The sequence below is a fragment of the Oncorhynchus tshawytscha genome, linkage group LG10 (assembly GCF_018296145.1).
Source record: "Oncorhynchus tshawytscha isolate Ot180627B linkage group LG10, Otsh_v2.0, whole genome shotgun sequence".
Classification (NCBI taxonomy): Eukaryota; Metazoa; Chordata; class Actinopteri; order Salmoniformes; family Salmonidae; genus Oncorhynchus; species Oncorhynchus tshawytscha.
This window is the reverse complement of record NC_056438.1, coordinates 71,633,403-71,655,638: the sequence shown is the minus strand read 5'-3', so window position 1 is coordinate 71,655,638 and position 22,236 is coordinate 71,633,403. Positions and strand designations below refer to the sequence as shown.

The following is a 22,236-nucleotide window of genomic DNA, read 5'->3' as shown; positions in this document are numbered from 1 at the left end:
CACAGCCAATCAGAATGTGTTTTCCCCCACAAAAGGGCTTTATTACATACAGAAATACTCCTCAGTTTCATCAGCTGTCCGGCTGGCTGGTCTCAGATAATCCCGCAGGAGAAGAAGCCGGATGTGGAGGTCCTGGGCTGGCATGGTTACACGGGAGGCGGCTTTTGGTCGAGAAATGAACATTAAATTATCTGGCAATAGCTCTGGTGGACATTCCTGCAGTCAGCATGCCAATTGCACACTAAATCAAAACTTGGAGTCATCTGTGGCATTGTGTTGTGTGACAAAATTGCACATTTTAGAATAGTGTTTATTGTCCCCAGTATAAGGTGCACCTGTACAATGATCATGCGCTCTAATCAGCTTCTTGATATGCCAGACCTGTTAAGTGCATGGATTATCTTTGTGAAGTAGAAATGCTCACTAACAGTGATGTAAACAAATGTGTGCACAACATTTAAAGAAATGTAGCTTATGGAAAATTTCTGGGATCTATTATTTCAGCCCATGAAACATGGGACCAACACTTTACATGCTGCGTTTATATTTTTGTTCAGTATATGTTACAGTTGTTCAGGGAAAGGTTTTGGAGAGACACATCCTTTGGCTTCGTCTGGGTTAGCGGAGGTTTTGGCAGGCAGGGATGTCCTTGTCCCATCGCGCACTAGCGACTCCTGTGGCGGGCCGGGCGCAGTGCACGCTGACACGGTTGCCAGGTGTACGGTGTTTCCCCCGACACATTGGTGTGGCTGGCTTCTGGGTTAAGTGGGCATTGTGTCAAGAAGTGGCTTGGTTGGGTTGTGTTTCGGAGGACACACAGCTCTCGACCTTCACCTCTCCCGAGTCCGTACGGGAGACAAGACTGTAACTACCAATTGGATACCATGAAAAAGGGGTGAACAAAAGAGTGAAATGAAATACAAAAATAAAATAGATAATACAAGAAAAATGCATTAAAGAAAGTGCTGTCAGCACTGTGCAATCTGAATAAACCTTGGCCTAGTCTCTTGGAAACCTCATTTCCACTCAGCCTAAATACAATTGTCAATCCATGACAAAACATTAATCTGAAGTGCAAGGCATGATGCTCCCCACTGTAAATTCTAACCTTAACCATTACAGTGAGCATTTTACATTTACATTTCAACAGGGTGTGGACGTCCCAAGGGTGCCGGATAGCACCGACCCTATCAGGAACCAGTCTGGCCCTTGACTAGTCAACACAGATGTTGAAGTGTCTCAAATTCATCTGAAAATGTTCATTTTTTGTTAATTGCAGTTCACATTCATACTGAAATTGTTGTGAGGTAAAGACATAGTAATGTTCTGTGTAAGCAAATAACCCATCTTATTTTTTTTAGCAAGTAAACTGGACCTCAATTCGAGTGTTGTTGGCCGGTCCACAATTGCGCTATGGTGCAACAATACCACCATGTGGGTATAAGACGAAACTGCAAGAGGTGAATATTTGCATCTCAATTGGTTCAGGAACTTTCTATAATGGATATGATATTATCATGGGCATTAATTACCTCCGTTATAGGTGTGTCATGAATCATCAAGACAGGTAATGAAAGTTACTATCAAAAAGATTTCACCTGCAAAGCTCACTGACTGTGCTTGCTGATCTGTGTTTTTCGTTTAGCAAAAGGAGAGCAATGATATCAATAAAACAATCATATCAAAATCTTTGTTTCACATCTTAGTGCGAGGGCTATTATGAATTATGCAAAATATAAATGGAAGAAATTATTCCCACGCGCTTCGCGTAAACTTGCACGGACCACTAGTGTCTGTTCCATCTCACGTCTTCGCCGTCTTCGTCACGTGGTGTTTTCAGGATCGGGCTGTGGGTGTGTCTTATTCAGTCCGGTTTCATTCATAACTAAGATCGGCATTTAACGCCCAAATTAAACTATGCGGAGAAGACTGACGCTATTTGCGTGTGATGGACAGCGTCAAATGGACCACATGAAGTAACCCAGAATAAGGTACGTGTGTCTCCATAGTGGGCTTTCGGTTTTATACATACAGCCAATCCATCTGTTGCCTTTGATTTATGATTGAATGATATATTCTAGTAGAATGGAGGGATAGTGCACACTACAGATTGTAGCCTACTCTGATACAGTTTACATGTAGTCATTCCAGCACTGCCCTATATATCTAGTAGGCTAGTTGGGGTAGTAGGGGATGTGATGTGGATAGGATTAGCGATCCATACTGTAGAATACAATTTACCAAACATATTGCTGATAAATCTCGCCACACCATTGCGATGAAAATGATACAGCGATGTGAGGAGAGCACACGTCTGATTGTGAAGTTTGCCATAGCCTATGCAGTACAATAAGCACTTTTGTTACATAAAGGCAACAATAATTGCCGATGATAGTCAAATATATTCGATATTATATTTTGGTAATAATTTACACCGCTTGGCTGTTTACTGTAAGATGTGTGTCAAAAATAAGATGGTGCATGCATGTGCAACGACTTCCTTGATCAGCGGTTTCTCGGAAGAAAGGATGCTGAGATGAGCGCTGTCTCAGCACCAACCCGAGGAGAGAGAGCGCGCTTCGGTTATCATCAAAGGGGAAAGAAACTGTGGGGTTACTTCCTTGCATGACGAGACATGATGTGACGTTTTTTCAAATGTTTCATATGTAGAAAAGAATGTGCTAGAATATCCACTGACTTTCTTTTTGTTGCCGTGCCCATATTTCTGATGCCCAGAAAGCATGATATTATATGGATATTACAGTGAGGAACATTACATTATTTCGGTCATAATTAAAAAGTTAGACAAAGCCTTTAATTAGGCTTAGTCCAAGGATCTGGATCACATCATTTCACTTTCACCTGCTGTGACACATCAGCCCTCATATCTGATGTGGCAGGCTTCACTCACAGCAAGTGTACTAGACTTCTGCTGTTTCCTCAAGTACAGGCACATCTCTGATTATTTCAGGGACAATCTATAGTCCTACAATTGCATGATTCCCCCGAGTGGAATAAGGGAGGAGAAAGCTGCACTCGCTAGATCACTTTGCACTGAGGAAGTGTTCATCTTGGCACCATTTTTTAGATTTAGTCTAGTCTTAGTCATTTTTATTAAAATATAATTATGTCTTAGTCACATCTTTGTCATTTGAAGAATAATTTAGTTTAGTTATTGTCAAAATGACGAAAATAGTGGGCCATTTTAGTCAACTAAATGCCCTTTCATTTTAGTCACATTTGAGTCACATATTTCTATTGCCTCATTAACCCATACTAAACATAAATCACTGACTTCCATGTGCACAAACATAGCATAACATCCTATCGCATGATTCTCTTCCCAACAGCCAAATGGGCAGAAGAGCACATTACTCAGCAGCAGATTAAAAATCCCACCCCTTGACAGGTCTCCAGACTAACTTTTTCAGTTTGTGGCATCAGCCCATGATTTGGTCGCACCATTTGTTTTCCCCTCAGCATCACAGTGCTGTGTAATCACCTTATAAAATACTTCACAGTGTTGTAGACTGTGTAACAGGCTACTGAGAAGGTAGGCTATTCAAGAATTAATGTTCAGTGTTTCATCTAACATGTCCAAGCACTTATGCAAGATATTTTTATGTGCAAGTGCAACCTAATCCAGTGATAGTCATGAATTGCGGCTTGACTATAGGATATTGTTTTTATGTTTTTATATTGTCTGAATTTTGTTGTTCAGTAGGGATGGATTTACCTGCATCTTTATGTGCTTTACTGTCATAAGCTAATTTATTTTGGGTCTAATTCACAGCATGAAGAAGTGAAAACTCAAAACACATTAGCTAGAACGGTACGACTAAACATAATACTCACTGCTAGTAGTCACGTAAACAGTCAATTGAATGTCCTAAAAAAGTGTTGCAGTTGTAGCCTGCTACCCTATGCGCTCTGACTGCATCGCTTCTTGTTTTTAGTACAAACATTCATGTGTTGGAAATTCCAAATTGTTTGCATAGTCAACTTACACACAGAACTGACACACACACTTACCACACCAGACATGCCACCTTTTCACAGTCCCCATTCCAGAACAAGTTCAAGGAAACTTACAGCATTGTACAGAGCCATGATTGCATGGAACTCCCTTCAATCTTATATAGTGCAAGTGAACAATAAACCTGGTTTCAAAAAATGAAAAAAACAACAACACCTCACTGCACAATGCCTCTCCCCCATGTGACCTACTTGCTGTGTGTATGTACTGACATGTGACCTACTTGCTGTGTGTATGTACTGACATGTGACCTACTTGTTGTGTGTATGCACTGACATGTGACCTACTTGCTGTGTGTATGTACTGACATGTGACCTACTTGCTGTGTGTATGTACTGACATGTGACCTACTTGCTGTGTGTATATACTGACATGTGACCTACTTGCTGTGTGTATGTACTGACATGTGACCTACTTGCTGTGTGTATGTACTGACATGTGACCTACTTGCTGTGTGTATATACTGACATGTGACCTACTTGCTGTGTGTATGTACTGACATGTGACCTACTTTTTGTGTGTGTGTACTGACATGTGACCTACTTGCTGTGTGTATGTACTGACATGTGACCTACTTTTTGTGTGTGTGTACTGACATGTATATGTAACTCATAGATACACACACACACACACACACAACATGTTAATGTTTTTAATTTTGTAAAGTATTTTGTCTGGTAATGTGTTTTTCATTGTGTCTGTCCCCAGTAAGACTAGCTGTCTCTATTGGCGTCGGCTAATGGAGATCCTAATAAAATGAACAACAACGAAAAAATCACTCACAATGGCGGATACGCAATTCTTCATTTCGCCCTTTGTATTTTAAAGGCATAGTTGCTATATGAGCTCAATATGACAAATAAAACATATACCCACAGAAAGCTGAGAACAAACGTAGTTGCTTCTAAGGTTTGTATTTCCAGCGATTGGATTAAGAAATGTTATAAAATCAGAAGCCTTTTGTCTCTCTCCCGGAGCGCACATTGAGGGAGAGGGAGAGATGTGGCTCGCTCATCACAGTAGCAGGCCCCATCGAAAGATAAGTAAATTGGCTCAAAACATTGCCCCTTTTTCTACCGGGAGCTTCTACCACCGGAAGATTAAGGTGTGTGCCTAATTTGCATCAAGGTTGTGTTGCTGCCAGATTGGAAACCCTCCAAAAACTCTTGTCCAGTCCATTTACTAGTCAGATTTTAGGGACAGATCAAAATGTACTGGGGGAGGGATGGTTCAAAATAGTGGAGGGTTGTCAAAGTTCTCTTTTTGCTTTGGGGAAGGTTGTTGGTTTTTTGAGAGGGCACAGGGGAGGGTAGTCAAACAATGTCTTAACTTTCTTTTGATATTACCCTAATAAAGTTTAGAAATGTTTGTGAAGGTTTGGTATGGTGTGGCTATTATTAAGCTACAGCTACTCCAGGGCTATCATATGAAGGGAACGTGCCCTGGTGCTCCAACTGACTCCGACAGTTGGAAGAAGATTGTTTTAGGCCCACTAGAGTTACACCTATAATCTAACAATATATTGCTTATCTTTATACCAAATATTCAGGTAGAAAAAGTATGAATTCTGTACGTCTGTATCTGTAGCCATATGACATAAAGAAATGCATGTTGGTGTTGTAGCATGCCAACAGCATATCTCTCTCATATATCTCTCTCTGGGTTAAGATATATATATATATATATATATATATATATATATATGCACTACCGTTCAACAGTTTGGGGTCACTTAGAAATTTCCTTGTTTATGAAAGAAAAGCACATTTGTTGTCCATTAAAATAAAATTGATCAGAAATACAGTGTTGACATTGTTAATGTTGAAAATGACTGTTCTAGCTGCAGAGAACTGGAACGAAAGGCTGCCCTTTTAAATGGAATATCTACATAGGCGTAGAGGCCCATTATCAGCAACCGTCACTCCTGTGTTCCAATGGCACGTTGTGTTAGCTAATCTAAGTTTATCATTTTAAAAGGCTAATTGATCATTAGAAAACCCTTTTTCAATTATGTTAGCACAGCTGAAAACTGTCGTTCTGATTAAAGAAGCAATAAAATGGTCCTTCTTTAGACTAGTTGAGTATCTGGAGCATCAGCATTTGTGGGTTCAATTACAGGCTCAAAATGGCCAGAAACAAAGACCTTGCTTCTGAAACTCTTCAGACTATTCTTGTTCTGAGAAATGAAGGCTATTCCATGCGAGAAATTGCTAAGAAACTGAAAATCTGGTACAACGCTGTGTACTACTCCCTTCACAGAACAGAGCAAACTGGCCCTAACCAGAATAAAAAGAGGAGTGGGAGCCCCGATGCACAACTGAGCAAGAGGACAAGAACATTAGAGTTTCTGTTTGAGAAACAGATGCCTCACAAGTCCTCAACTGGTAGTTTTATTAAATAGTACCCATAAACACCAGTCTCAACGTCAACAGTAAAGAGGCGACTCCGGGATGCTGGCCTTCTAGGCAGAGTTCCTCTGTCCAGTGTCTGTGTTCTTTTGCCCATCTTAATCTTTTCTTTTTATTGGCCAGTCTGAGATGTGGCTTTTTCTTTGCAACCCTGACTAGAAGGCCAGCATCCCAGAGTCGCCTCTTTGCTGTTGATGTTGAGACTGGACAGAGGAACCCTGACTAGAAGGCCAGCATCCCAGTCGCCTCTTCGCTGTTGATGTTGAGACTGGACAGAGCAACCCTGACTAGAAGGCCAGCATCCCAGAGTCACCTCTTCGCTGTTGATGTTGAGACTGGACAGAGGAACCCTGACTAGAAGGCCAGCATCCCAGAGTCGCCTCTTCGCTGTTGATGTTGAGACTGGACAGAGGAACCCTGACTAGAAGGCCAGCATCCCAGAGTCGCCTCTTCGCTGTTGATGTTGAGACTGGACAGAGGAACCCTGACTAGAAGGCCAGCATCCCAGAGTCGCCTCTTCGCTGTTGATGTTGAGACTGGACAGAGGAACCCTGACTAGAAGGCCAGCATCCCAGAGTCGCCTCTTCGCTGTTGATGTTGAGACTGGACAGAGGAACCCTGACTAGAAGGCCAGCATCCCAGAGTCACCTCTTCGCTGTTGATGTTGAGACTGGACAGAGGAACCCTGACTAGAAGGCCAGCATCCCAGAGTCGCCTCTTCACTGTTGATGTTGAGACTGGACAGAGGAACCCTGACTAGAAGGCCAGCATCCCAGAGTCACCTCTTCACTGTTGATGTTGAGACTGGACAGAGGAACCCTGACTAGAAGGCCAGCATCCCAGAGTCGCCTCTTCACTGTTGATGTTGAGACTGGACAGAGGAACCCTGACTAGAAGGCCAGCATCCCAGAGTCGCCTCTTTACTGTTGATGTTGAGACTGGACAGAGGAACTCTGACTAGAAGGCCAGCATCCCAGAGTCGCCTCTTCACTGTTGATGTTGAGACTGGTGTTTTGCAGGTTCAAAAAGTGTTGTAATTTCTAAACGGTTCACCCAATATGGATGACAATACCCTCAAATTAAAGCTGACAGTCTGCAATTTAACCTCATAATCATTATATCATTTCAAATCTAAAGTGCTGGAGTACAGAGCCAAAACAACAACAAAAATAATCATTGTCCCAAAACTTTTGGAGCTCACTGTATGTCAAATCAGGTAATGCCAAATTCCAGTCTGAAGGAAGTATGCTTCGAAATCATTTCCCTCAGTCATCAGCTGCATTTTTTGTCACCCTCCCTTCTAACAAGTCCTCGTGAGCATAAGAGAGGGAAACGGAAGGCATGTATGTGTTCCTGAGAGTCGTAGCTTTCAGGAATGGGGTCATAATATTTTGTAGAATAAACCATTCAAACGCTAGAGCCAAAATAATCAACATGCCACATGTGCGCTAAAAACCACAAAAAACACACCAGAAACCACACAATAGACAACCATCATAGTGCTTGTCATTTCAGCACTGAATGCAGATCTTTTATTCATGTTCAGAATTGATCAAAGGACCAGTCGAAATGAATAAACGGGCTGGATTTGACCCGCGGGCCACCAGTTGAATAGCCCTGAATTAGTCAGTTATTGTCTCGTGAATTGCCACTAAAAAAAAATAGGTGTCGGACTAATATTTTTGTCGACGAAATTAACACTGCCCTGAGGTCAACATAGAAATGCCATTCACTTTTCAATCCATGATGATATCATCAAGATTATTTATATTTCATAATATATATATTTGTGTATATAGATATATACATGTGTATGTATATGTATGTATGTATGTATGTATGTATGTGCATATTTATTTATTTTTAATTTTTGTATTTTATATTTTATTTTAGATAAAAGTCTCCAACTTCAGCGATTTTTGCAGTCACAGGCAGCAGAGAACTGGAACGAAAGGCGGCCAAATGAGGTGTTGGCTTTAGGGATGATCAGTGAGATACACCTGCTGGAGCGCGTGCTACGGGTGGGTGTTGCCATCGTGACCAGTGAACTGAGATAAGGCGGAGCTTTACCTAGCATGGACTTGTAGATGACCTGGAGCCAGTGGGTCTGGCTACGAATATGTAGCGAGGGCCAGCCGACTAGAGCATACAGGTCGCAGTGGTGGGTGGTATAAGGTGCTTTAGTGACAAAATGGATGGCACTGTGATAAACTGCATCCAGTTTGCTGAGTAGAGTGTTGGAAGCAATTTTGTAGATGACATCGCCGAAGTCGAAGATTGGTAGGATAGTCAGTTTTACTAGGGTAAGTTTGGCGGCGTGAGTGAAGGAGGCTTTGTTGTGGAATAGAAAGCCGACTCTAGATTTGATTTTCGATTGGAGATGTTTGATATGAGTCTGGAAGGAGAGTTTACAGTCTAGCCAGACATCTAGGTAGTTATAGATGTCCATATATTCAAGGTCGGAACCATCCAGGGTGGTGATGCTAGTCAGGCGTGCGGGTGCAGGCAACGAACGGTTGAAAAGCATGCATTTGGTTTTACTAGCGTTTAAGAGCAGTTGGAGGCCACGGAAGGAGTGTTGTATGGCATTGAAGCTCGTTTGGAGGTTAGATAGCACAGTGTCCAAGGACGGGCCGGAAGTATATAGAATGGTGTCGTCTGCGTAGAGGTGGATCAGGGAATCGCCCGCAGCAAGAGCAACATCATTGATATACACAGAGAATATATATATGTATGTGTGTGTGTGTGTGTGTGTGTGTAAGATGCGCTCCATTGATTCAGACCTACGCATGTATGTATGTATGTATGTATATATATATGTGTGTGTGTGTGTGTGTGTGTGTGTGTGTGTGTGTGTGTGTGTGTGTGTGTGTGTGTGTGTGTGTGTGTGTGTGTGTGTGTGTGTGTGTGTGTGTGTGTGTGTGTGTGTGTGTGTGTGTGTGTGTGTGTAAAACATCACAGGAACTCATTACATATGTGGCTAATGAGGGTTTTATGTGTGTCTAAGGGTAACATGAGCTGGTACAGTACCAATCAAAAGTTTGGACACACCTACTCATTTAAGGGTTTTTCTTTATTTTTACTATTTTTATACATTGTAGAATAAAAATCCAAGACTTTTGGAAAAGCATTACAGGTGAAGCTGGTTCAGAGAATACATCAAGGCAGGGTGGCTACTTTGAAGAATCTCAAATATAAAATCTATTTTTTTAAATCTATTTTTATTGTTTAACACTATTTTGGAAATGTGTTATTTCATAGTTGTGATGTCTTCACTATTATTCTATAATGTAGAATATAGTACAAATAAAGAAAAACCCTTGAATAAATAGGTGTGTCCAAACTTTTGACTGGTACTGTATGTCCCGTCAATTTACAAGTAATAGGGTTTATGTTTTATGGTTTAAACGAAACATTTGAACTGGGCTGGTGTTTGTAGAAAGGTCCTCGCTCTACCAAAGGACTGAGCAGGTTGGATGAGGTTTTGCGTAAAATAAGGTGCTCATATGGTGTGGGGTTGTGACAAAGTTTTTCTGAATATGAATCAGAATTTTGCACACACACATTCATGCCAAAGAGATTATGTGGTAGTCTGATGAGAGTAGCGTATAGAGCAGGTTATTGTATTGTAATACAATCAGAAGAACAAGAGAGACATGGGATTAGCCATTGCACGCACCCGCATGCACACCTCATACACAATTTATACTGTATATGAGGTCAGTGCTGTCGCACTGCTAATGCATTCCACTTAAATGTAATACACTAGTACTTTGGGTGACAGGTAGCCTAGTGGTTAGAGCATTGGGCCAGTAACTGGAAAGGTTGCTGGATCGAATCCCTGAGCTGACAGGGTAAAAATCTGTCGTTCTGCCCCTGAGCAAGGCAGTTTCCTAGGTGCTGTGGATGTTGATTTAAGGCAGCCCCTGCAACTCTCTGATTCAGCGGAGTTGGGTTAAATGCAGAAGACACATTTCAGTTGAAGGCATTCAGTTGTACAACTGACTAGGTATTTCCCTTCACTTTGTTGTTCTAGGAGATTATTGTGAACATGTAAGACCTAAGGAGCAGCAAGGGGAACTGCCCCCTGCCTACCTTCAGACTGTGCTCAAATCCCACACCCCAACCCGAGCACTCCGTTCTGCCACCTCTGGTCTCTTGGCCGTCCCACCCCTACGGAGGTTCAGCTCCCACTCAGCCCAGACAAATCTTATATATGTCCTGGCACTTTGATGGTAGAATGAGCTTCCCCATGCCCATCTTCTGAAAACATCTGAAACCCTACCTCTTCAAAGAGTATTTAAATAAGACATCGCAGTCTTACTCCCACCCCATAAAAATAAATACTTGCACTTGTCTATTCCTATTAGCCCTGACTTTGCTGATAACTTCTGTACTGAGGAAAAATGTGCTTACTACGACTGTGGTTTTCTCACCTAGCTATGTTAAGATGAATGCACTGACTGCAAGTCCTTTAGATAAGTGGAGCACATGTTAAATCAGGCTCCAGACAGTATCAGGGCAGCCTGCGCGCAAGAAAGAACTAGACTGGATAGTTTATGAGTATCTAAGCTCTCCTCTCCTCTCCTCTGTTTATCGTCCTCAGGGTTCACTCTCTCTGACCTGGACCATGAGCAATGACTCGCCTGTACTGACAAGCCTGACGGAGAACTCCACCGTAAGTACAGCTCTCTACCTCCTGTCCTCTCTCCATCCATCTTGTGCTCTCCTACTCTCTCTATCATCTCTCCACCTTCTCTCCATCCATCTTGTGCTCTCCTACTCTCTCTATCATCTCTCCACCTTCTCTTCATCCATCTTGTGCTCTCCTACTCTCTCTATCATCTCTCCACCTTCTCTTCATCCATCTTGTGCTCTCCTACTCTCTCTCTCATCTCTCCACCTTCTCTTCATCCATCTCTCTCCATGCTATCTTCATCCTCTCTCCTACCTCTTTTCTCACACTTCTACCTCTCTCTTTATCTCCCCACAATCTCCCTTCGGTCTCTTCCCTCCATCCTGTTTTTTCTTTCCATTGAGCCCCCAGTCTTTGTGTCCGTAACCCAGAAGCAGACATTGGGTTCAGTGGCTGGCTGTAGCCTGTCATTTCAGATGAGCCCAGTGGGTTACAGTGGGTTTCAGTGGGTTAGTGATATGGTCTGCAGGTAGCCGGCCAGGGTTTCAGTGGGTTAGTAATATGGTCTGCAGGTAGCCGGCCAGGGATTTAGCTGCTTCCACTGATTGATTGTGTTGTTCTTACTGTTGAGCTGAGTTTGTAAAAACAGCAGATTGCATTATTACACTACAGTCACTCTGGCAGTGGAGAAGTTGTGTGTGTGTGTGTGATGTTTCCTGTAATGATAACTGAGACCCATCAGGTAATTGTGCTGCCTGTGAGGCTTTCCCTGAAGGAGCCAAGCTCATTCTGCCCCTGAGCAAGACAGTTAACCCCCAACAACAGATTCCGAGCGCCAATGATGCCGAATTAAGGTAGCCCCAAGCACCTATCTGATTCAGAGGGGTTGGGTCAAATGCAGAAGACACATTTCAGTTGTACAACTGACTAGGTACCCCCCTTTCCCTGTTACTACGCCATAACACGCTGTACTCCATCCCCACCTCACTGTCTAGACCTACACACAGTCTTTACATGAGTCCCCCTCCTGCTGAACCTATATACTAATGGATGAACCCTGTGTGATATGTTATTCACTAATACACTTCTGTAGTCCAGTAACAGAAAGAGGATGAAGGCAGAGTAAAAATGAATATGCTGATGATCACTTATTTAAATGTGTTCGCGCTTTCTAAGGTCAAACAATAGGCACACAATTATTTATGTTTCATTAGCGAATCTAGCGATGCTTTGATCCGAGGCCTGGTTATGCTAGCAACTAACCTGACGCCAGCTGTTTTCATTCTCAGAAGGGCATTCAATTGGAAACCATGGCCACCTCTCCCTCCCAGTCATTCCTCGTAGAATATTCTCTCAGTTGCTGGATTGTGTGTGTGATTGGAGTTAACAGGTTGACAATGTTTGATTGATGGGTGGTGTTCTGGAACTTTCCCCAGAAGCTAATTCTGAGGGTTCCAAACTCCTCTGTGGAAAATGTAGAGTTGCAGACTCAGATCATTCCCCTATCTCTACATTCTTTCTTTGTCTGTCTCTCACTCTTCTGTCTCACTCTCTCCATCTCGCTCTCTCTCATTCCATCCCACCCTTCTCTCTCTCTCTCATTCTATCCCCTCTCTCAGGGGTGCATTAGTTATTAACTCAGTATACAGTAATACTGTGTGGAACAGTAATACTGTGTGGAATTACTAGGTTGACCTTGTTGTTCCCTCAGTCAAGGTTATGAATCACTGTAGACTCTTGTGATCTAGAGGGCTTCCCCATCCATAGTATGGAGTGTTCGGTCTTTCACTCAATCACCAATCTTAGCATGACTCATAGCACATTTAACATCACAGCCAATCCCTTACTGTCCTCTCTGTCTTAATCATAGTGTAATTAGAGTAGAGGGGTGTGTTAAATGAAATTCAATATAGAACTGCTTTGTCATTGGCTTTTAATGGCCCTCCATTATCAGAATAAGTCCATAATACATCAGCAGAAAAGTCTGGTTCTCACTGCTTACCACGATCTGACTGTCTCCTCCTGATGATGCCGCCCTGTCGCCCCTCCTCTCTCCTCTTCTCTCTCTCTCCATCTCCCCCTCTCCCCCGTCTCTCCCCTCTCTCCTCCTTTCCTCCTCTCTCAATCTCCTCCTCTCCCCGTCTCTCCCCTCTCTCCCTCTCTCCTCCTTTCCTCCTCTCTCCATCTCCTCCTCTCCCCGTATCTCCCTCTCTCCTCCTCTCCCCCTCTCCCCTCTCTCTCCTCCTCTCTCCCTCTCTCCTCCGTCTCTCCCCTCCCCTCTCTCCTCTCTCCCCTCTCTCCCTCTCTCCCCATCTCTCCCCCTCTCTCCCTCTCTCCCTCTCTCCCCGTCTCTCCTCCTCTCTCCCTCTCTCCTCCTCTCTCCCTCTCTCCTCCTCTCCCCCTCTCTCCCCCGTCTCTCCATCTCTCCCCCTCCTCCTCTCCATCTCTCTCCATCTCTCTCCCTCTCTCCATCTCTCTCCGTCTCTCCATCTCTCCCCCTCTCCATCTCTCTCCCTCTCTCCATCTCTCTCCCTCTCTCCCTCTCTCCCCCTCTCTCCCTCTCTCCCCCTCTCCTCTACATCTTCCCTCCTTTTCTCCACCCATTTCCATTTTTAGCATGCAGAGTCCTCATTTTCCCCTCAGTCAGATGAGCAGGGAAATTGAATTAAAGGTCTCATTGACGTTTCGATTCTAATCCTGAGGACCACTTAGGGAAGACAGAGCACGTTAATCACAAAGTACAGAGAAGAGCAGTTGTGCAACATTACTGTATGTGTATATGTGTGGCTTACATCTTTCTGTATTAATAAATCCTTATTAAATATTACACTGCTGAGCTGACACAGTAATGGGACAAAAATATTTCTTCTGACTTCAAAAGGAAAAGGATCTTTTTCCCAGCAGCACTAGTCATGTAGCTGAGATGTTGGCTCGGCACAGTAGATTCACACACGCATTCACACAAACATGGTGTGAAAACATAATGCATTTCAAAAGAATACTGTACTGCAGGCTATCTATTCAATCATTGATTGACAATACAATACATTATGACCCACAACCGTAATGCAAGGCAAAACCCTTTAATGGGATGCAAAGTATGAAATACAATAGATTTTCTATCATATTTCTGTCACCTATCCAGTCATTTCAGATCTGTGTACACTGAAAGTGTTAGCCACGAGGGTAAACTGCTAGGCTAAATTAAACCTGAAGAGTCACACCCCGTTTCTCCAGATAGAAGTTCCCTTAACCAAAGATCTATTTGGGAAACTTTTACAGACTGTCATTGGTTGAAAGGGGTTGTGTCTAGGGTAAGGTACTAGGCCTCTGACCCTTATGGTCCTTCCCTCTATACAGGAGGTGCCAGTGTCGGTAGGACGGGTTGAGAACTATGTGATCCTGCTGGTCCTGCTGTGTGTGTTCGCTGGAGGTTCACTGATCCTTCTCTCCGTGCTGTTGTTGTTCTGTCACCGCTGCTCTGTGGGCAGCCGCCGTTACTCCAGGTACCACACACTTCTCACCTCTACAGTAACCCAACCTACAGCATTATAGGTCATGTCCCTGGCTCTAACTCTGACTAAGTGTATTATGTATTAACAAAACTGTGGCACGTCTGCACAGAGAGATTAGGAGACACAGTGTTGAAGTGATTAGGATAGAAATGGATTACTGCTCAGAGTGAAATCAAAATGAGCATTAAATCTTTGATGCCTGGAGACAGTTCTATTTTTGACCGCAAAGGGCAAAGAGACAGTACCAATAATACTCCCTTTCTCCCTCCTTTCTCACTCTTTTCTCCCTCTTTTCTCCCTCTTTTTCTGTCCTCTGTATGCAGGGCCAGTGATGATCCAGAGAAGACTAATACCACCTATGTGGAGGATTCACAGCCCACACAAGGTAAGGAGGATGTACATTCTACTTCCGTTTAGACACAGAATATTTTTATTAAAACCATAGAAACTGACACCTTCACCTTACATTTTTTCTCTCCTCTTGTCTCATCTCCTCTCTTTTCCTCTCCTCCCCTCTTCTTACATCTCCTCTCTTTTCCTCTCCTCCCCTCTTCTTACATCTCCGCTCCCTCTCACATCACCTCTCCTCCCCCTCTCACATCACCTCTCCTCCCCCTCTCACATCACCTCTCCTCCTCTCCTCTCCTCCCCTCTCACATCACCTCTCCTCCCCCTCTCACATCACCTCTCCTCCCCCTCTCACATCACCTCTCCTCCTCTCCCCTCCCCCCTCTCACATCACCTCTCCTCCCCCTCTCACATCACCTCTCCTCCCCCTCTCACATCACCTCTCCTCCCCCTCTCACATCACCTCTCCTCCCCCTCTCACATCACCTCTCCTCTCCTCCCCCTCTCACATCACCTCTCCTCCTCTCCTCTCCTCTCCTCCCCTCTCTCCAGACATCACTATAAGGCTAGATGAATCAGATGCTCTCTCACCGTCTAGCTGCCATGATGAAGAGACAGACAGGTTCATGTCCACCTGCTCTACTGGCCGCCGTGTCTCCTTCAATGAGTCAGCTCTTTACGAAAAGGAGAGCAAGACTCAGGACAAAGGACGCAGGTACAGGACAATGTTATTTACAAAATGGCTGCCGTGTATCATTCAGGTTGATGTTGCAACACAAGTACAGATTGGTGGTGGAAGTGAAGAGTTGTCTCCATACAATGTTAAGTCTTTTGAAGCAAGGTCTTCCTTGGAAAACAATCTCTTTATCTCAATGGAAACTTGGGACTGAATTCAATTTAGATACCATTTCCTTCCTCTCCTCCTACTCAGATACACCCTCACAGAAGGGGACTTCCATCATCTGAAGAAGGCCCGTCTGACCCACCTCCCCCTGGCCCCCCCTCCCTCTACCCTGAAGATACTCACCATCATGGAGTGTGAATCTACAGAGAGCAGCAGCCTCAACGTCAACGAACCGCCCACTCCCAAACCCCCACTGTACCCCCTCTACCAGGTAAACATCCACATTTTACATTTAGCATGATTACTTTTCCATGGTAAAAAAAACATAGCATTTATTGGTTAAGGGCATTAGAACTTCAGGTGTCAGGGAAGGTAGATAACAATCTAGCTGACTCAATTACTCAACCCGAGGTGGTTGGTAGGATGGTTGGAGGATCTATAGGAAGACTCATTGTAATGGCTAGAAGGGAATCGATAGAACAAAGTCAATATGTTTGATGTGTTTGATACGGTTCCATTGATTCCATTCCAACCATGACAATGAGCCCATCCTCCTATAGCTCCTCCCACCAGGATCCTCTGTACTCAACCTACTATACAACCTTGCGATTGCTTTTCCCTGATCATCCTAACTGAACCTCGTGTGTTGTGTAGTCTTCTGAGAGGGCTGGGCCCGCTTGGTTGGGCCAGAGCTCTGGTAGTGCCCTCCCTGGAGACATCCACCACTACATCCTACTGGACTCCAGACTCAGCGACAGTCCACCAATCCTGTGCCCCCCAACCCCCCGCTCCAGAACCGTGAGTATTATACATTACTTTATACACACACCACTACAGACTCTGATGAAGAGGTATCACTCTCTATTTCAGAACCCTGCATGCCCCTTGGTGACAGGGGTTCAAGCCCCCACTTGGCTGTCCTTAAAACCCTTTCCTTGACCCTCTCTATATGTACATTATCTCTATATCTACGTTATCTACCGATCTCTACTTCTACTCTATCTGCTTTGACAGGCGGAGGCCGTAGGGGACGGACCATGGGTTAGGACAGAAGGAGAGAGTGAGATTACAGGGACGAGAGGAGTGAGGGGAACGTCTCCGGCCCCCGTTCACCGGGGTTCCGTTCTGCACTTCTTCTGCAAACTGAGACGGCATGCCAGCTTGGAGGGGGCCGGGCCTTACTTCAGGAAGTGGAAGTTTGACAGCAGCCATCGTGCCGCCAGTCTAGACACCAAAGGTGAGAGGTCATGTTGCTAGGCTAGAGGCATATGTCTGGTTTTATTAAGTTCAACTTTTTGGACTAATGTGAAATTTAAAGGTAATTTCCAATTGAGCCAACATACGGTGCATTTGAGAAGTATTCAGACCCCTTGCCTTTTTCCACATTTTGTAACGTTACAGCCTTATTCTAAAATGTATTAAATTGTTTACCATAAAGGCCGGATTGGTGGAGTGCTGAGTGCAGAGATGGTTGCCTTCTGGAAGGTTCTCCCATCTCCACAGAGGAACTCTGGAGCTCTGTCAGAGTGACCATCAGGTTCTTGGGCACCTCCCTGACCAAGGCCTTTCTCCCCCGATTGCTCAGTTTGGCCGGGCGGCTAGCTCTAGGATAAGTCTTGGTGGTTCCAAACTTCTTCCATTTAAGAATGATGGAGGCCACTGTGTTCTTGGGGACCTTCAAAGCTGCAGAAATGTTTTTGTACCCTTCCTCAGATCTGTGCCTCGACACAATCCTGTCTCAGAGCTCTACGGTCAATTCCTTTACGTTCCTCTGTAACGTAACAAAATGTGGAAAAAGTCAAGGGGTCTGAATACTTTATGAATGCAGTGTATGCAGCGTTTACCGTGAATGCCGTCTCCGAGAATGCGGAAACAATGTCAGTGGCACCATAACGCAGATTTTCTGCACTACTGATTGAATCGAGTCCTAAACTGCATTGGAATCGATATGAAGATAGAGGAGAACACTGTGTGTGTGTGTGTTTCCCCCAGGCTCTCCTAAGAGACGTCCGTTCCAGAGACAGAGAGCAGCCAGTGATAACACAGACCCAACTGAAGAGGTCTCACCCCCTCTCCGCCGTGACATCATCCAGCCTCTCCCCTCCGCACACAACCAGAGCAGCAGCCTCCAGCGTCTCTCTGAAGGGTTGCTATCGCCCCCCACCTGCCCACCCTCACCCTGTCTCAGCAGGTACCATTCGCAGACTCTTACTTCTAACAAACAGTATTATACTCATATCGGTTATAGGGGTACCCATTGAATCTGAATAAATGATCAATTCCGTAACTTAACTACTTTTGATATGTGCAGTGTGTTAAGAAAGATAAGAGACAGGTGGGTGAGAAATAAAACACGTGGGTGTTTGTTTGATGGTGAATCTACCTGATGTCTCTCTGTCTCTCTGCAGGTTAGAGGTGGAGGCGGTGGTAGAGGCTGCCAGCAGCAGCAGGACAGAGAGAAACGCAACTCACCCACCACCAGAGCCCCCTGAGACCCAAGAGAGAGGGCAAGAGCCTGGGGAGGAAGCGACGGGAACAGGGACAGGGTTATGGAGAGAAGCTGGGGCAGTGACAAGAAAAGAAGCAAAAGAGGAGGTCAATGAATGGGTTGGGCCAGGAGAAGAGTCAGATGAAGAGGAAGAGACAGATATTTTAGGGACAGAACAAAGGGTGGGTATGGGATCAGAGATAATGGAAGGTCTGTGTGCAGACGAAGCCCAAGGGGGAGGAGAAAGTTTCCAGGCAGAGCTAGGAGCTGAGGCAAGGATAAGGGCAAGGACTGCGGATGGGTTGGGGGCCACTCCAAATACAGAAGCAGGGATGGGGTTAAGAGCCAAGACCGGGGTAGGGGCTGTTCTGGGAACAGAAAGAGAGGTCGAGACAGAAGACAGGTTTAAGTCAACGTTAGAGGTGGGGGCAATAACAGGGGCAGAATTAGAAATTGAGGCAGGGCTAGGGGCATCAGGGGTGAGGATGAAGGCAGATTCTGGATCAGGGTTAGAAGGGGTGCTAAGTGCTGGAGCAGGGCCAGGGTTATGGGAAGATCCAGGGCCTCGATCAAGGTCTGGGTCTGGGGTGTGTATCAGTCGACAGGAGAGCTCTGAGACCCAGCCCTCCCTGTACAGAGACATCTGGAGCCTGCGAGCTTCTCTGGAGCAGTATGCCTCCTCGGACCAGAGCAGCACGGACAGGGAGTCCATACGCAGCGACGCCGACAGCGTGTGTTCACTAGGAGGTGCTGCAGCCCGGTCCGGCTTTGCTGCCTGCCTCTCCCAGGACCTTGGCGACGAACTGGAGGAAGAATGGGAGTATGGGGACACGGGAAAGGAGGGGGGAGACAGAGGACAGAGGGAGACAGAGGGGGAGGGGGAATACAGGGACACTGGGAGAAAGATTGGTCACAGGGGGGTCCAAAGGAGAGATAGTGAGGGAGGAGGAGGAGAAGGGGGAACCGGGGTAGGAGGAGGAGGAGGAGGTGAAGGGGAGGTGTGCAGCCGGAAGCTCCTGCAGATGGACAGTGGGTACATGTCCATTGAGGCTCCGATAAGGGCCCCTGAGGAGCTGAGGCTGTTCGGGGCCCCTGTAGGCCCTCGAGGGAAGACTGCGTCGGAGAGAAGGCTGTTCTTCACCAGCTCTGGGAGGAAGGGCACCGTGTGTGAGAGCTTCGAGGCCAAGGTGTTCCAGGAGGAGTTGGAGGATGAGATAGGAAAGAGTACTGAGGTGGAAGAGAAACCTTTGAAGAGGTCCCCAAGGTCTACTAATGGAGGAAAGACGCTTATTCTCAAAGAACAATCGGTATCACCACTAAAATCGCTACAACTGCAACAACCGCCGCTGCAGTTGCCCCAACTCCAACCCCAACCCATTCCCTCGCCACGGCCCGTACGCCTCCGTCGGCGTGACTACAGCATAGACGAGAAGACGGACGCACTGTTCAACGAGTTCCTGCGTCACGATCCCCGCTTCGACCAGCAGGAGTCGCCACTGCGCTCCCGGCACCGCTCGCGCATCCACCTTCGCAAGCAGTGGCAACGCCACAAGCAGTACAGCGACCCGGGGTCTGGTGCTGGGGGGCGCTACTCGCCCTCTCTGGAGAGGCAGAGTTTCAGACCTTTACGGAGGGGCGACAGTGCGGGATACCCTCTAGACACACGCTATCACAGCACGCTGTCTCGTATCGCCAGCGCAGCCGACGAGGAGACCAGTGAGGGGGCGGCTAGCGAGGGAGCAACCAATGAGGGTGCGGCCTGTGAGGACACAGACGTTAAGGAGTCAACCAATCAGAGCACAGGGAATGAGACTGTAGCCAATCAGGACACAGCTAGTCTGTCATCTGACACACTGAGGGCTGAGGCCAGTGGGATGGACCCGAGGGTAGACAATTACAACAACAACAGTAGCCAAGCTTTGACTCTATCAGAGAGTTACTCCTCTGTCCCCACACAGAACCCTCCTGTGGCTCTCCCTAAGTCCCTGAAAGACTCCCACATCGATCCTCCTATTCTCCACATTGAAGACCCTGAATCCCCAGGCTTAAATCCCCATCCTCAGCCCCAGGCTCAGGCTCCATCCCCTTGCCTGTCTGATAAGCTTTCTGTGACCCTGGAGGACAGGCTCTACACTGGGCTGTGGAGGACAGGGCAGGGTCAGGGAGGACCAGAGTATGTGGTTGGAGCCATCTCCCTCTCCTCTTCCCCTGAGCCCTCCAGCCCTGTGTAGCCGGCTGACTTTTCACGCCTCCAGTTAGGACCATGTCATCTCACTTCAGTTCATTCATTGGATGATTTTGTTCTATTTCTACTATATAGCATTAAATAAACAAAAGACCTTCCCACATGTAAGTGACCCACCCTTTTCTCTGGCTTTGAACACTTCCTCATGACTTACATCTCTTCCTGTACAGGTATAGGCATCTGCATTGCTTGCTGTTTGAGGTTTTAGGGTGGGTTTCTGTACAGCACTTTGTGACATTGGCTGATATAAAAAGGGCTTTATAAATACATTTGATTGATTGATAGTTCGTGCTATCTGGGGTCCTTGGGGTGTCCCAATCCTAAACCTAACCTTAACCTCTACCCTAACCAAAACCCTAACCCTTAACTAATCTTAACCGTTTTAAATTTCAACTTCAATTGGGTGATGTCAGAGTTGACACGTCCCAAGGATATCGTTTAGATGTTTAGACTAGGCTCTGATACAGGTTTCTTGACTGATACTTTACCCAATTCATATGATATGACAATATGGCTATTGGCTGCACTCTCTATTCTATTCCAGTGTGATTCCCTACAGCCTTATGTTACCATGAAACTAGGTGCTGTGGCATCTTTTCTGGTAGACTATGAAAGATAGAAATCTGCGACCTTAGATTTCCATAGTTACCGGTATATTCTTGCTTTAGATAGATATTCATCTCGGTTAACCCAGAATTAAAACCTTGCGTAAATTGGTCAACATATTCGAGCAACAGTAGTCGTCACAACGGGATATCTATGTCAGTAATCAAGTTTTCAAGATATATAACTTTCAAAATATAGAAATACAGCCAGTATGATGCATTTTGAAAGTTATATATCTTGAAAACTTGATTACTGACATGCAAAATATGTTTGGACTACATCAACAATGGAATGAAACAAATACCAAAATATCATTTTTGGGTGGAATTGTCCTTTAAGCACTGCCTTCGCCCCAATCCTGATGCTCCAAATAACCAGTGATGAAAACCCAAAGACTAGAACTTAGTCCCATGCAGCCCACCACTTCGTGACAGATTATACGGTTCTACGAGAGATTAGATAGTTATCCTTGCTAGGAGATTAGATATCCAATTCCTAGCTAGATTGTTGCTAGCATTTAAACACGCCCCTATCCATATTGACGGGACGGCAGTGGAGAAGGTGGAAAGCTTCAAGTTCCTCGGTATACACATCACTGACGATCTGGAATGGTCCACCCACACAGACAGTGTGGTAAAGAAGGCGCAACAGCGCCTCTTCAACCTCAGGAGGCTGAAGAAATTTGGTTTGGCCCTAAAATCCTCACAAACCTTTACAGATGCACAATTGAGGACATCCTGTCAGGCTGTATCACTGCCTGGTATGGCAACTGCTCCGCCCACAACCACAGGGCTCTCCAGAGGGTGGTACGGTCTTCCCAACACATCACCAGGGGAAACTACCTGTCCTCCAGGACACCTACAGCACCCGATGTCACAGGAAGGCCAAAAAGATCATCAAGGACATCAACCACCCGAGCCACGGCCTGTTCACCCCGCTGTCACCCAGAAGGCGAGGTCAGTACAGGTGTATCCAAGCTGGGACCAAGAGACTGAAAAACAGCTTCTATCTCAAGGCCATCAGACTGTTAAATGACCATCACTAGCTGGCTTCCACACGGTTAAGCAACCCTGCACCTTAGAGGCTGCTGCCCTATGTACATAGACTTGA

General features: G+C 45.5%; 1 protein-coding gene across 2 annotated transcripts; it reads left to right on the top strand.

Annotated features, from left to right (window-relative positions):
• The first annotated feature begins 1,862 nt into the window (after positions 1 to 1,862).
• LOC121847499 lies at positions 1,863 to 20,623 on the top strand. Of its 2 annotated transcripts, none has more exons than XM_042328988.1 (10): positions 1,863 to 1,991; positions 11,051 to 11,122; positions 14,441 to 14,586; positions 14,919 to 14,980; positions 15,496 to 15,658; positions 15,875 to 16,058; positions 16,442 to 16,585; positions 16,802 to 17,024; positions 17,780 to 17,978; positions 18,196 to 20,623. In XM_042328988.1, the coding sequence occupies exons 2-10, from the start codon at positions 11,075 to 11,077 to the stop codon at positions 20,504 to 20,506; spliced, it is 3,480 nt and encodes a 1,159-aa protein (XP_042184922.1). In that variant the 5' UTR covers positions 1,863 to 1,991; positions 11,051 to 11,074; the 3' UTR covers positions 20,507 to 20,623. The 2 variants fall into 2 exon arrangements, with proteins under 2 accessions (XP_042184922.1, XP_042184921.1); XM_042328987.1 differs by lacking the exon at positions 1,863 to 1,991 and adding an exon at positions 8,420 to 8,465.
• The last annotated feature ends 1,613 nt before the right edge of the window (positions 20,624 to 22,236 follow it).

Bases quoted from the DNA above. Each gene is read 5' to 3' on its own strand.
- LOC121847499 (XM_042328987.1), top strand. From the start codon at position 8,427: ATGATCAGTGAGATACACCTGCTGGAGCGCGTGCTACGG. The intron at 15,659-15,874 runs GTACAGGACAAT...CCTCCTACTCAG, and splicing joins ACTCAGGACAAAGGACGCAG to ATACACCCTCACAGAAGGGG. The intron at 16,059-16,441 runs GTAAACATCCAC...TGTGTTGTGTAG, and splicing joins CACTGTACCCCCTCTACCAG to TCTTCTGAGAGGGCTGGGCC.